The 15,500-nt window shown below is 41.1% G+C and overlaps 1 protein-coding gene across 9 annotated transcripts in view; it reads right to left on the bottom strand.

The window, feature by feature from the left end:
- LOC128344911 (uncharacterized) overlaps positions 1–15,500 on the bottom strand; it is a 103,227-nt gene that overhangs the window by 23,929 nt on the left and 63,798 nt on the right. For 8 of the 9 annotated variants that reach the window (XM_053295969.1, XM_053295977.1, XM_053296030.1 and 5 more), the window contains exon 8: positions 9,384–9,470. In XM_053295969.1, the coding sequence (XP_053151944.1) occupies positions 9,384–9,470 (87 nt within the window). The remainder of the gene's footprint in view (positions 1–9,383; positions 9,471–15,500) is intronic. The other variant, XM_053296022.1, reaches the window with a different exon arrangement.

The following is a 15,500-nucleotide window of genomic DNA, read 5'->3' on the forward strand; positions in this document are numbered from 1 at the left end:
CATGTGTCCACCATCTTGGATCGAGGTGGATGCCATCATTACAAACTGCATAATTGAGGTGTCCCTGTGTGTGACTCACTACAGCTGATCCAAATTTGGTTCAAATCGGTTAGACAGTCCTCAAGTCAGTACACTTGTGCCTCAAAGGTTTATGCATCCACCATCTTGGATTGCGGTGGGTGACATCACCACAGTCTTCACCCTACATGCCCCTACAGCTGTAGCAAATTTGGTTCAAATCGGTTAAGCGGTTTACAGGTTAGCTCACTTGCACCTCAAAAGTTTATAGTTCCGCCATCTTGAATCAAGGTGGATGACATTATCACAAACCACTGAGTTGTCCCTGTGTGTCACTCATTACAACTGTACCTAATTTGGTTCAAATCAGTTGGACAGTCCACAAGTTAGTCTGCTTGCACCTCCAATGTTCACATGTCTACCTTCTTGCATTGGGGTAGATGACACCATCACAAACTATGCCACTTAGGTGTCCCTACAGCTGTAGTGAATTTAGTTCAAACTGGTTAGGTAGTCTACAAGTTGGCCCACTTGTGCCTCAAATGTTTGTACGTCTGCCATCTTGAATTGGGGTAGATGACATTATCACAAACTATGCCGTTGAGGTGTCCCTATGTGTCCCTACAACTGTACCTGATTTGGTTCATATTGGTCCTGGTGTTGCAAACTTGCTAGCGGGGGACACACGGACACACAGAGAGAATGTGGGCCGATCTCATAAGCCTACTGGAAAGGCTTATGAGTAGGCTGAAAGACTCAATTCATCCTTTAAAAGCCAGGTGAAAATGATGAGAACTGCCTGCTTATGAGCCAGCAATGAGGGAGCAAACAGAACTTCATGAGGCAGGGAGTTCTACAGTCTGGGTGCCACTATTGAAACACCCCCAATCAGACTTCTAAAGGCAATGGGATGCAGTGATGAGCACAGTGAACAGGTCCATTTGGCAGGTGATCCTTCAAATATCTGGATCCAAAGCCATTTAGGATTATTTATTTGTTTGTTTGTCACATTTATATACTGCCCTATATAAAATCTCAGGGTGGTTTACAATCCAATCAAACAACAACCAAACCCTAAAAACCATATAAACAGATTAAAATTACCATAAATAAAATCTTTAAAACATCATAAACTAAAAGCCTGATAAATCAGGTGTGTTTTCAAAAGTTGTTTAAAAACAACCAGAGATGGGGAGATTCTGATTTCATTTGGGAGTGTGTTCCAGAGCCTCGGTGCAACCCTGGAGAAGGCCCGGATTTGGGTTGATACCAAGTGAGCTGGTGGCAACTGCAACCAGACTTCCCCCAATAATCTTAATAGGTGGGGGGGGCTCACAATGAAGAAGGCGCTCTCTTAAATGCCCTGATTAAAGATCAGGACTTCATATGTAATAACCAGCAGCTATTTAAAGTGTGCTCAGAGATAAACTAGCAGCCAGTGTAGATCAAAAAGCACCCGAGTAATATGCTCTCAGCAGCAAACTTCAGAAAACACCCTGGCACCTGCATTTTGCACCAACAGAAGTTTCTGGGCAGCATGGAAAGGCAGCCCCATGCAGAGCACAATGCAGTACTCTAACTGAAAAAGTTACTAAGGCATGGATAACTGTATCCAGATCTGCCTGCTCCAGGATATAGTGTAGCTGGTGCAAGATGATATAGTTCTCCCTCCAACCCTCTCATTCAGGTGCAAATCCCCTCTACCAGCCCTTAGCTGTAGTTATTTCAAAACTAACCTTAATAATCAATAACTAGCTGAACTGGGCACAGAGCATCTGCACAGATGCTCTGTGCCCCTAGTTCTTTTCTCGGCTTTCCTCTCACCCTCCCTTTGGCCGCCGTTTTCCTCTCGCCCTCCCTGCCCAATGGCCGCTGCTTTCCTCTCACCTTCCCTGCCTGATGGCCACTGCTCACCATTTTCCTGATCAGCAGTATCTTTCCCCCCAGCCACCCATCCCTGTCACTATCTGGCATCTGATCGCAAACTCTTGCGAGAGCTGCCACACATGCGATTAGTGGTGGAGCAAGATAGAAAAAGCATTGATGCTTTTGAGAATACCATGGACAGCCAGGAAAACAAACAAATGGATCATAGAACAAATCAATCCAGAATTTTCACTCAAGGTACAAATGACCAGGCTCAAATTATCATACTTCGGACACACTATGCGAAGATCCAGCTCCCTTGAGAAGTCTATAATGCTGGGGAAAGTTGAAGGAAAGAGAAGAAGACGATGACCTGCAGCAAGGTGGATGGTCTCAATTACGACAGCAATGAATGCACCACTGAGAGACCTTAAAGGCCAAGTTGAAGACAGATCATCCTGGAGAGAATGTATCTATGTGGTCACTAAGACTTGACACCGACTTGACAGCACTTAATCAATCAATCACATTTAAGAGAAATATATGTATAGAAGATAGATACCCAGTGTTTGCTACTGATCAAGAATCAAAACAATGGTTTGAATTTAACTTCAGAACTCTGGTTAACGCAGCCTCTGACTGTTAACCATAGTTAAGGTTGGGGCCCAAGTATCCCTTCATATTTGAAGGTGGTGGCCTCCCAGCTCCAGACAATCTTGGAGGAAATTGATTATCTAGACCCATTTCAAACTGGTTTTTGTGTGGGCTATGGGGTGGAGACTGCCTTGGTCGGCCTGATGGATGATCTCCATTTAGGAATTGACAGAGGGAGTGTGACTCTGTTGGTCCGTCCTTTTGGATCTCTCAGCAACTTTCAATACTATTGCCCATAGTATCCTTCTGGAGCGTCTGAGGGGTTGCGGTGTGGAAGGTACTGCTTTGCAGTGGCTCTGCTCCTACCTCTCTAGCAGATTCCAGATGGTGTCGATTGGAGACCATTGCTCTTTGAAATCTGAGCTTACGTATGGCATCCCTCAAGGCTTAATACTGTCCCAATGCTCTTTAACATCTACATGAAACTGCTGGGACAGATCATCAGGAGATTTGGTGCAGGGTGTTATCAGTATGCTGATGACATCCAAATCTATTTCTCCATGTCAACATATCAGGAGAAGGCACAACCTCCCTAAATGCCTGCCTGGAGGCAGTGATGGGCTGGATGAGGGATAACAAACTGAGACTGAATCCAGATAAGATGGAGGTACTTATTGCATGGGGTCAGAACTCAGGAGACAATTTTGGTCTGCTGGTTCTGGATGGGGTCACACTTCCCTTGAAGGAACAGGTATACAGTCTAGGAGTGCTTCTGGATCCAAACCTCTCCCTAGTGTCCCAGGCTGAGGCGCTGGCCAGAAGTGCTTTCTATCAGATTCAGCTGATATGCCAGTTGCGGCTGTTTCTTGAGATAAATAGCAATAGCAATAGCAATAGCAATAGCACTTACATTTATATATCGCTCTATAGCCGGAGCTCTCTAAGCGGTTTACAATGATTTAGCATATTGCCCCCAACATTCTGGGTACTCATTTTACCGACCTCGGAAGGATGGAAGGCTGAGTCAACCTTGAGCCCCTGGTCAGGATCGAACTTGTAACCTTCTGGTTACAGGGCAGCAGTTTTACCACTGCGCCACCAGGGGCTCCATAAACAACCTCAGAACAGTGGTACATATGCTGGTAACCTCTAGACTTGGCGCTTGCAATGTGTTCTGTGTGGGTTGCCTTTGTACATAGTCCAGAAACTGCAGTTGGTAAAGAATGCCACAGTCAGGTTGGTCTCTAGGTCATCTCAAAGAGACCATATTGCTCCTATAGTAAAATAACTATACTGGCTACCAATACGTTTCCGGGCAAAATACAAGTTCCTGGTTATTTACGAGAACACCTTCTTCGCTGTTAACCCCACTAGCCACTGAGATCATCGGGAAAGGTTTGTCTATGTCAGCCAGCTCTTCTGGTCTATGTCACCAGCTCCTCCGGTGGCTACACAAGGACAGGCCTTCTCTGTTGCTGCCCCGAGACTCTGGAATGCGCTCCCTGCTGAAATAAGAGCCTCTTCATCTCTGACAACTTTTTAAAAGTCCCTAAACACTTATTTTTTTCACCCAAGCTTTTTAACTTGACTGTGGTTTTAAATGGTGTTAAGGTTTTCATTTTTTATTTGTTTTATGGTGATTTATATGGTAGACCACCCAGGGACAGAAGTTTGGGGTGCTCTATAAATGTGAAAAATAAATAAGATAAATATTTACTATTAGAGGCAGAAGGGGACATGTATTCTGGGGGTCTGTTCCCAATCCCTTAACTGTAGATAAGGGATAGGCTAGATCACATCTGCAATGATCACATCTGCTAATTTTCTATGTAAGAAAATTATAATATACCAAACAGCCCTTCTTGTTCTTTCATTTATAAAGAAAATTGTGATGGAGGTTTCTTCATTTTCACCAGAGGAGTTCTTAGTTCAAAAGCCATTTGTTGTTTCTAACTCTCACAAGCAAGGAACCTCCATTGGTTGTTTGTGCTTGGTCATTTGTTTGCTCTTGGTCACTGCTATCACATGCATAACCCTCTGAGGAACAGACGTGCTCTGATTTGCTTGCATCATCTTGCCAATTAAATTGATCTGCTGTAAAGTTGGGGGGTTGCAATCAAGACCATCTTCATTATTATAGGTACTGTGCAAACATGTAGAAAAAGAGAGCATCTGTAGACTAAATATCCTATCTGACACTAAGGGTATGCCTCTACCAGCTGATTTTTGTGTGATTTGTATTCAAAAATAGTGGCAGAAGCTTGTGCAGTTTACACCTCATCTCATACCTCATAAAGCAGGTGCTAACTTTGCCACAATGTCCCTAATGCTCATTTAGACCAGCTTTTTGCAATGTTCCTCCTCCCTCTCCATTATCACAGCCTTAAAAAGCTCTGATTGTGCACATGCCTACCAATTCTCTGATCTCTACCAAAAGACTCCTCCAATTTCTACATGTTTTTGGCCATACCTAATTCCTGTCTACTTCCAATGCAAAGTCTCAAAGCCCTCTCACCATTTTCAAATAATGCTTTAAAAAAAAAAACCCAACAAAGGAAGAATAAGCATAGTCATCATGAATTGTCTATCTAAAATGAGCCAAACGTAAACATAGGGCATTTCATATATCCACACCAAGACAAATGGGAATAATATTACAATTCTGCAATCAAGCCCCACCCCTTTTTATTGGCATCTGTCAGTACACATATTTAGCACAGAAATAGCATATTATCCCAAGGAAATGAATTAGAAGTAGCCCATACAAGGAAAACTGAAAAATGAGAGACAAATGAATCCATAGTAAAGTTTTAAAAACTGCAACATAATAACCTCTAGTGGACACAAATCTTGACACTTTATTCATCCCTGCCAACATATCCCTATTTTCCCATCCAGGTGAATGGGGAAAAAGGGACAGGTTGGCAGGTATGTTTATTTCCTCAGTAATAGCATTTATTGCAAAGGTTAGTGCATAGAGCAAAGAAGTGGACAGAGAAATAAGCTATAAGGTAAATTAAATAATAGCTCTATGTCATTTTGCTGTCAAATAAATCTCAAATATGATTCTCATTAGTCAGAAGAAGGAGTACATAGGAAGCTGCCATATACTGAGTCGGACTATAGGTCCATCTCACTCAGTATTGTCTATACAGACTAGCAGCAGCTTCTCCAAGGTTGCAGGAAGGAATCTCTCTCAGCCCTGTCTTGGAGATGCCAGGGAAGGAACTTGGAACCTTCTGCTCTTCCCAGAGCAGCTCCATCCCATAAAGGGAATATCTTACAGTGCTCACACTTCTAGTCTCCCTTTCATATGCAACCAGGGCAGACGCTGCTTAGCAAAGGGGACAAGTCATGCTTGCTACCACAAGACCAGCTCACTTGAGAGTAAAATATCCTCAATCTTAATCGTTGCTTTTGCTATTCCCTTCAACTGCCAGCTTAATCCTTATTTACCCATTCTCTAGGAATCAGTAATGATCTCCTTTTCTGTTTGAGCAGCTAAATGTTAACGTTGACTCGTGAGAAACAAAATCTTCATGTTGAACCATCATTCCAACTTCTGCACAAAATGCCAGTAAATTTTGGGCCTCACACATAACTCTTTTTCAACAAAAGTTCCCAAAGTTGTTTATATAGATATAAATAAAATGGCTCCCTATCCCCAAAGGACTAACAATCTAAAAAAGAAATATAAGATAGACACCAGCAACAGCCACTGGAGGGTTGCTGTGCAAGGGATGGATAGGGCCAGTTGCTCTCCTAAATAAAGATAATCACTACTTTTAAAAGATGCCTCTTTGCTCCGTTAGCACAGACTAACCAACACTGTTGGTTAGTTCAAAAATAATAGTAATTAGTCAGATATTTTAGATAATATCTAACTAATACTAGTCAGATAATCCATTTCAATAATGAGAGCTACTAAAAAACTAGAGATGATTAAAAAATGAAGAAGCCCCTGCTAACTGAGAAATGGAGCATCTTTTTAAAGTGCTGATTCTCTTTATTGAGCAGGGGGAGAGCAAATGGGCCTATCCAACCCCAGCACAGCAGCCCTCCAGAGGCTGTTGCTGGTATCTGGCTTATGTATTATTTATTTTTCTATGTAAACCACTTTGAGAACTTTGGTTGAAGGGTGGTATATAAATATTCATAGTAGTAGTAGTAGTAGTAGTAACAGTAGTGTGGTCAATTCAAGTGGCGCAGCGGGGAAATGCTTGACTAACAAGCAGAAAGTTGCCGGTTCAAATCCCTGCTGGTGCTATATCGGGCAGCAACAATATAGGAAGATGCTGAAAGGCATCATCTCAGACTGCGTGGGAGGAGGCAATGGTAAACCCCTCCTGTTTTCTACCAAAAGAAAACCACAGGGCTCTGTGGGTGCCAGGAGTCAAAATCGACTTGATGGAACACTTTACTTGTATACAGAGCCACTTGCCTGGTTGCCTCTAGTGAATAGGAATTTATCTTAAAGCAACTCATTAAGGAAAATATTTAAACTGGGAAAGAGTTAGCTCTCCTGTCCCCCTGCTTTTAAGCCATCTATTTGCCAAACATGATTAACAAAGCTATGTTGGGCGGAAACTGGCTAATAAACATTTTTGAGTGAGTAGTAATTGTTGGGGACAGATCTGCATGTCAGAAGAAGTGACTGCTAGTGAAGTATGTAAGTAGATGGGACCATTTTTCTAGGAAGGATATCAGTATTTTAATTATACTTGCTAAGAGTCTCTTAAGCCCTGTTCTCCCCTTCCTTCCACTTGTATACTGAGGCACCTCCACATGTAGTGCAGGGAGCAGGATCATGCCTGCTGGCTCCACTTATACAGAGCAAAGTATGAAATAAAGGGGGCTTTTGCATGTGTATGCAGGCCCACAACAGTGAAAAACTAAGCATACAGAGAATAAAGGAAAACTGAAAACAGCAAGAGGCATTTTGATGAGATATGGCTGCACATTCAAGATTTACCACAAGCTGGTCTTGTTGTGGCAAGCATGAATTGTCCCCTTTGGATCACTTCTTGGCCTTTTGGCCAAGATCAAGTGTAGTCCCCTTTGCTAAGCAGGATCCACCCTGGTTTGCATTGGAATGGGAGACTACATGTGTGAGCACTGTAAGATATTCCCCCTTAGGGGATGGAGCCGCTCTAGGAAGAGCAGAAGATTTCAAGTTCCCTCCCCTTGCATCTTCAAGATAGGACAAGATTTTTTTTTAAATAGGACAAGATTTTTTTATTGAACCAACAAACTACCAAAGCATACAGTACGTTGCCATAGCACAGTTATATACAAAGTGGTTGTTTGTACATGATATATCTGCAAAGATTTACACACAAGGATTTGGAAACCCACAAGGTTATGAAGTATATGCAGGTAGTACTGTAACTCGGGGGTGGGGGATTACAAGGCACATCAGGTAATCGGGGGGGCTGAGAAAGACTCCTGCCTGCAACCTTGGAGAAGCCGCTGTGTAGACAGTACTATTGGAGCTAGAACCCTGGTATCATCAGCTCTCAGCTGCAACATCTCATAGTGACCACGGGGGGTGGGGAGTGTTAGGGTCATGGATAAAAGAGCTGGACTCCTCTCCTCTTTGTTCTTCCAGTGTTAGTCTCCATTTTGTCTCTCCAGAGATAGCTGTTTGTTTAGTCTCTCTCCCTTTTCAGCCTTAAGCTTAGCTTTCCTATCCTTTTGTAACTTCTAAATAAATCCTTGTTGTTCTTCAAACTTAAAGAACTGTCTCCAGACCTCTTGCATGGCTGAATGTTCCCCAAACTGGCTTTGCTCTGCTATTTGGGGACTGAACTGCTGTTCTTCTCCTACAAGTATGTAGCTAGATGGATTAATGGTCTGACTCGGTATAAGGCAAATGCCTATGTTCCTATGTTAAGTATTGTAAAACATTCAGACCAACATCCCAACTTGCACTGTGCACATGCAACCAAAAGAAGCACATGTGCAGTAGATTTTTGTGCCCCTTTCCAACTGCAGGTGCTAGTGTGCGGGGATGATTTTCACAAATCTCCCCTTCCCCCCAAAGTGTCTGTGCAATGCACAGATACGTCCCTGGGGGCAGTAGGACTCTCAGAGACCTATTTGCATGTTGCACAGAGTGCTTCTGAGGGAAAGGAAGATCAGTGAAAATCCTGTCCTGCATGCAACTGCCCACGCTGGTGAAGTGGGGTTCCACTATACACATGCTTCTCTTAGCTGCACACACGCAGTGTTAGTCAGGATGTTGGTCTCTGATTTTGTCAGTTCCTTCTAACACTGAAAAATTAGAATTTCATGGGGATACAGTACATTCAGACAGCAGTAGCAATGTACAAATGGTAACATAGGAACTGTCCTGAGCAAATAATCTCAGGGATGATCTTCCCCTGTGCTGGCTCAAACTGCACATTCCACACTAAGCCCTTTCAGCATAATGGACTGATGGTATACCAATGAAGGCTGTGGGATTAAAAATGGTTGAAACATAAAGAGACAGAAATCTATAAATAAAGAGAAACTTTAGATACAAAGGTCTGGGTTGAATTCTGCAGCAGACAGCAACTTTCAGTACAATTCCACAGGATGAATCTCTTATTTGATAATTGCATTAAGAATTTCTATAGAATTCAAATTAAAGGCTATCTGGAGGGCAGGGGAAATTATGCTTCAAATCATCTAGTATGTATCCACTTTCAATATACAGAGTGTTTCACACAACCTTTAATTTGTCACCACAGAAGAGCATGGGGCTGAAAATGGATTTTGTCTGGGTTGTTTCATTTTCTGTAATTCCAAAGGGATAGCTGTATTTTAGGGAGCACTGAATTATAACTGCTATAGAGTTTCACTAGCTTTAACCTAGGCTTTTCAAATAACAGGTCAAAAGAGCTTGAAGTTCTCTCACCTACCTTGGGGAACATTTGCTCCTTTTCTGGCTGAGACTCCATCTGTTGGTTCATATGATGAGTTGGAGGCTGCAGCTGAGAAGCTGTGCTCTGTCATGCAAATTACGGAAAAAACAAATGGTTATTTTTTACTGCTCAGAGCAAACAAACAAAAAACAATGACCATGTGCAATAACATTATTTTTATGAATTAATTTGCCTAAAAGCAGCAAATGATAAATACAGTAACCATAACACAGAACAAGACTAATTTATGTTTTATTTGTATCAGAAGGCAAATCAGAGAACAAAACACATCCCTTCATCTAAAAAACGATATAAAAGAAAAAAGAATTTGTTTATGAATAAATTTTACTGCTCCAATTTACCAGTGTTAGGATAAATAATATCTTGCATTTTCTTAATCCTGATCTATACCCATTAGGCTAGTGTTGTTAAGTACATCTATTTGTAAAGAAAACAAGGGAGCAATGGTGTCAGAAGAATCACATGGAACTAGACTTTACATTCTCAGTTCATTGACTCTGGGCCAGTCACTTCTCTCTCAGCCTAGCCTACTTCACAGGGTTGTTGTGAAAGAGAAACTTAAGTATGAAGTACACTGCTCTGGGCTCCTTGGAGGAAGAGTGGGATATAAATGTAGTAGTAGTAGTAGTAGTAGTAATAAAACAAACCAGTCAATAATACCTGTCTGACTGTGTAAACAAGAAATAATAATAGAAATCACCATCAGCCAGTTACAAAAAGCAGCTTTACTGGGAACAGCCTATATTCTGCGATGATCTCTATAACAATAACAACAACATTGACAATAAAATTCAGCCATCCCAGGTCCTTGGGAAGGACTCGATGTCTGGATAAAACAAACCAGTCAATAACACCTGTCTGACTGTGTAAACAAGAAATAATAATTCTCATGGGACTTGATATCTACAGTGCTCAGTCCAGTTGCTGATGAGAGTGCTTCCTGAAACTGTCCTTAGTTATATAGAAACTATAATTTCTCATTCTTTTATTAGTATTATAGCAAGAGAGAGCAGAAATGTGAGATAGTAAAATTTCAAAAGGATCAGATTGTAAACTTTGAAAATAAGCATCAACACCTCCTGGAAACTTAAAGAGACATTGGGTAATTGAACTCCTCTACCCGCTCAAGGGGTGATTTTTGCCAATCCCTCCATCTCTTTGCAGCCTCCTGAGCTCCACCAAAATATATTCCTGAGGGTTGGGGGGACCTTCAGAGGGTTAAGAGCAAGCTTGGCTTGTGCAGGTTCTAGCCTCAATGCTATCCATTAAAGGAAGTGCAAGTGACCTTTCTGTTGTCTTTTGGCATGTCCTGTGGCACATATGAAGAGATGAAATGCGTGAACATCACGTTTTTGGAACTCTCAGCTCAAGCTCTCTTCACACCAATGAACCATGTGGAACCATTTCCCCATGGTGCTGTCCCATGTGCCTGCAGCATATGCACAAATGCCACAACCATGCAGATGGGGTCAATTGCATTTTTCTGCACTTTTGTGAAATCATGCCATGCACACAGGCTTAATCATCAGATGGAAAGAAAGCACAAGCTAAATAAGACTGTAAGATGAATTAGCGTTTCAAAATAGATATTACACTACAAACTAGTATCCTAGTTCTGTTTTCTTTAATCCTTTAGAATGCTATAAAATTGGTATTAATAGTATCATAATTAATACTATGATTAATATGATTTATATTAATAGTATTATGATTAATAGCAGTCATCAGGTTTTTCAGAAAGGCTTCAGATGTATAGCTAGTTTGGCTCAGACCATAGTTATCCCCAGAGACAATGCCAAAATGTAAATATTACAACAATTCAGAAATTCTAGAAAAAGGAAGAAATGTCTAAAACTTCAGATCATATTGCCTGAGCATAAAAGAAGAAGTTCCTACATAACTAGTTCACTGGAAATTGGTAAAGTAAGTTCACAAGTCTAAGTATCCTGTTACTAGTCTTCAAGCCAGAAGACCACTTTATCTTGATGCTTTATCCATGTAGGAAACCACTACAAACATTTTTGTTGCAACAGGTTGTTTAAGCACAAGCCAGCTGAACAAAGAGAGAGCAGCATATAAGTCTTCCTGAAACTGCCACATGTTAGGCATCTATTTTAACTGTTACTTTGCAAACAAAAAACTTCGCTCTCAGAAGCAATCTATCTTCTGTCCCTTCCTCCCACCCCACACACATTATACAAACAGAGCTAATATAAACACAAAAGTACATTTTTACTAATCCTAAAGTCTATGAACTTAGTAAGAACCCAACTAATTTTCCTGGCCTCCTGCAAGTCGCACTGCCAGGAGCAGTGTGGATCGTGTGGGCATGCACTGGCATACCAAGCCCCTTGCTCATCTGGGGGGAAGGTAGGTTCGACTCTGCCTTCCCTCCTGGTCCTGTTATGGTTGTGAGAACAACCTTACAGCATCAGAAAAAACTAAGGAGAACTAGCAAAAGGGATGCAGAATCAAGAGAAGACAATATCACAAGCAGTCCATGAAGGAAAGAAATAAAAGAGGATAGTGTATTCAGCAGTGTTACAGGAAACACACACACACACACACACACACACACACAAATGCAGGGGGAAATACACATAAATTAGCCCAGGGAAATTACTGCTGAAGCTTTCATAAGCTCAGTTTCAATGAACTAAAGTAGAAATTTGAGGGAGCTGGTCTTGTAGAAATGAACATGAATTGTCCTCTTTGCTAAGCAGGGTCCATCCTAGTTAGCATTTGATGGGAGATTACATGTAAGCACTGTAAGATATTCCACTTTGGGGATGGGGCCACTCTGGGAAGAGCATCTGCATGCTTGCATGTAGTAGGGCCCAAGTTCCCTCCCTGGCATCTCCAAATAGGGCTGGGAGAGATTTTTGCCAGTCTGTGTAGAGACAATATTGAGCTAGATGGACCAATGGTCTGACTTGATGTAAGGCATCATCCTATGTTCCTCAGCTGAGGCAATGCTTGAAGACCAGGAAAATATGAAGCCGCATGCAGCAGCCGCCAAGGGGACAGGAAATCTCTAGAGAGGATTTTTCAAAGATAGCAAAGAAAGATACTGAACATTAAAAAGAGAGAAGAAATAATAGAGGGAGAGAGGGAGTTGAAGAGACAGAAAAATGTATAGGAGGTAAAGACAAGCTTAGAATGGGAGCCAGGAGGAGAAGGAAACATAGAGAGGGCAATGAACAAAATTTATGCTACATCTTATCTGTCTCTTTGAAGAAAATTTCAAGATCTTTAGCATGATTGCAAGAATGGGTTTAGGAATGAATCAAAGATGTAAAAAAATGTAAGATAATAAATGATCTAAATAATCAAATATATCAAATGTACCATTTGCAGGGGGTCAAATTGCTCAAAAAAGGCAGAATAATGAAGAATCAGGTATATAGGCTCCATACAGCTGATCAAAAAGAAAGGCATGCCACATCTGTTGGGAGCCTAGATATGTCTCTCCAGTGAAAATCTCTACATACACACAATTTGAAAACTGAACATGTAAAAGAAATACCAGTGGACAAAAATATAATAATTACCAAGTTACACAGTATAACTGAACACATTATAACGTTTTAAACTAAACTCATCTACTAATGTGGTATACTTAATATTGTGCATTAAACTCGCTCTGGCAGTATATATTGTCCATATGGACCTGTTGTCAAGATGACTGAATGGACACAAATCCATTCAGACCAAATATTAATATACACATATTAATATATTAATATACCAAATATTAAAAATACTATGAAGCCTGCTGGTGAACATTTTAACCTCCCTGGACGTAAGATCACAGACCTCAGGGTGGCTGTACTTAAAAAGATAAGATTCAGGGGGGTGATAGAAATGTGAAATACTACTACTACTACAAATATTGATATACCACTCTTCAATCAAAGTTCTCAAAGCAGTTTACATAGAAAAATAAATAATACATAAATAAGATGGACCCCTGTCCCCAAAGGGCTCACAATCTAAAAACAAACATAAGGCAGATACCAGCAACAGCCACTGGAAGGATGCTGTGCTGGGGTTGGATACGGCCAGTTGCTCTCCCCCTGCTGAATATAAGAGAATCGCCACTTTAAACGGTGCCTCTTTGCTAAGCAGGGGTAACTTGTGCCACCAGTCTCTCTCCTGTATATTTATATACTACTACTATGAATATTTATATACCACTCTTCAAAGTTCTCAAAGTGGTTTACATAGATGGATAGATAGATAGATAGATAGAGAACAAGAACTTATAGAAAATTTGATCATGCCAATTTTTCTTTGAATACAGATTATGAGTTTTATGTACATCATAGAGAGACAATCAGTAATCTCTCTCCTTGACCACCCAGTACGTATAAAATCATTTTATGTCTCTTTAAATATAGATGGAATGTTTGCCACCACCTGCTGTAACTGACTAGCCTTGCTTTTCACCCTTTGAGTGTAACCCAAAAAGCTTATGTAAGTTAATCTAAAAGGTGATACCTTGTTCTTTTTTTTGGTCCTATAACATTATTGTTGTTAGTACTTGTTTTCTGAAGACCTGTGGATGGGATTTCTATATTTAAGCAAACATGAAGTTTTTAACTTAGAATCTCTTTCAGTAGAGATTTTTGCACTAAGCAGTCAAAGTGTGCCAGCACTGGAGTGAGCTATATTATTGGGTGTTAGCTGTAGCACTCTGATACATCCTTGAGAACTAGCACATCATTAGTATATCTTCACAACTAAATGTTCAGACCCTAGGTCATATGGCACACAAAGCCAAGGATGCCCCCAGCTCCCACCTCACCTCCACTTATGTTTCTTTTTTGTAATTGTTTAGATGGCCTCTTCTTGGCACGGGTGGGGCAGAATATTCTCACCTGGGAGCCACATTTGCAGAGTGAGAGTTTGCACTAATAAATGACTTGTCTACACAAGTCACTGCAAATCTTTTAGGCTCCTTCTTAATTTCAATTGGTTGAGTCATACCCACTCATTGCAAAGCCTTAAGAAAATGCCAACAGGTTCCTACTAATGGAATTAGAACTTCAGCGGCAATGTAGCAGCTGATTTCAGCAAGTCAGTTATAAGCTACTGGCAGGCTACTATTGAAAACACAGTGTTGGAGTAGTAGATGGACCTCAAACTGACCCAGCAAACCAATGTTTATTTTTCTTACTAACGTGATCCAAAGTTAGGTGGGACTCCAATAGGCACATGTATGGGTCTTGCACAACGGTCTCACACAAGCAGGGTCTTATCTATCCATGACAATGTCAGGAATACTCCACAATTTGCAAAATGCCCATACAAACTGGGACTGGTGGCCCATGAAGTTCAGGGCTACTCTGGCATTCCTGATCAGCCAGTGCTGCTTTGCACATGGAAGGCAGGCCTGGCAGTGTTGTACAAGAGTGAAGTTGTGCAAGTGCTTAAAACGGTGTGTCCATACTTGTGCAGTGCTATTTACAATTGAAACAGTAAGTTCCACTGTACAAGTGCAGGTGCAGTGTTTCAAGTAGTCACACAACTGCACTTTTGCACAACACCACCGAAGCTAGCTTCTGCATGTGCAGCAGTGTCAGCCAATCAGAAACACCAGCGTTGCCTTATGCATCATGTGGGCCAGTGCCTTTTACGCAGACCTCAATAATGATATTACCAGTGGGCATCTCTATCACCTAAACAAGTCTCCAATCCTCCTTACTCAAATCTCTGTTGGCCTCAGCTACATACATTATGTTAGCGATCTGCTTAACACTTCTGAAGTTCAAGTACAGTTAAAAATATATATATCTGAGGAAACTTCTCTCCTCCTGTCATTTTGGAAGACAGTAGGATCCACCTCATCCCTGTATTCTTGTCAGTTTCCATCTTAATGCATTTTCTTCCTAAAATTAAATAACTCAGTTAGCCCTTCTGTTCAGTGGTTTGGGTGTTGTTGTTGTTTGGGGGGGGGTACTTTCTCTGAATCTCCTCCTTTAATTCTGAAATATTCTTCTTGAGATGTGTGACTTGTATAGCACATTGAATCAGAGGTAAAAATGTGCCTTAGTCTGTATTTTGCTGACAATTTTCTACACAAGTGTACTC

This window comes from Hemicordylus capensis, chromosome 1 (assembly GCF_027244095.1).
Source record: "Hemicordylus capensis ecotype Gifberg chromosome 1, rHemCap1.1.pri, whole genome shotgun sequence".
Taxonomy (NCBI): Eukaryota; Metazoa; Chordata; class Lepidosauria; order Squamata; family Cordylidae; genus Hemicordylus; species Hemicordylus capensis.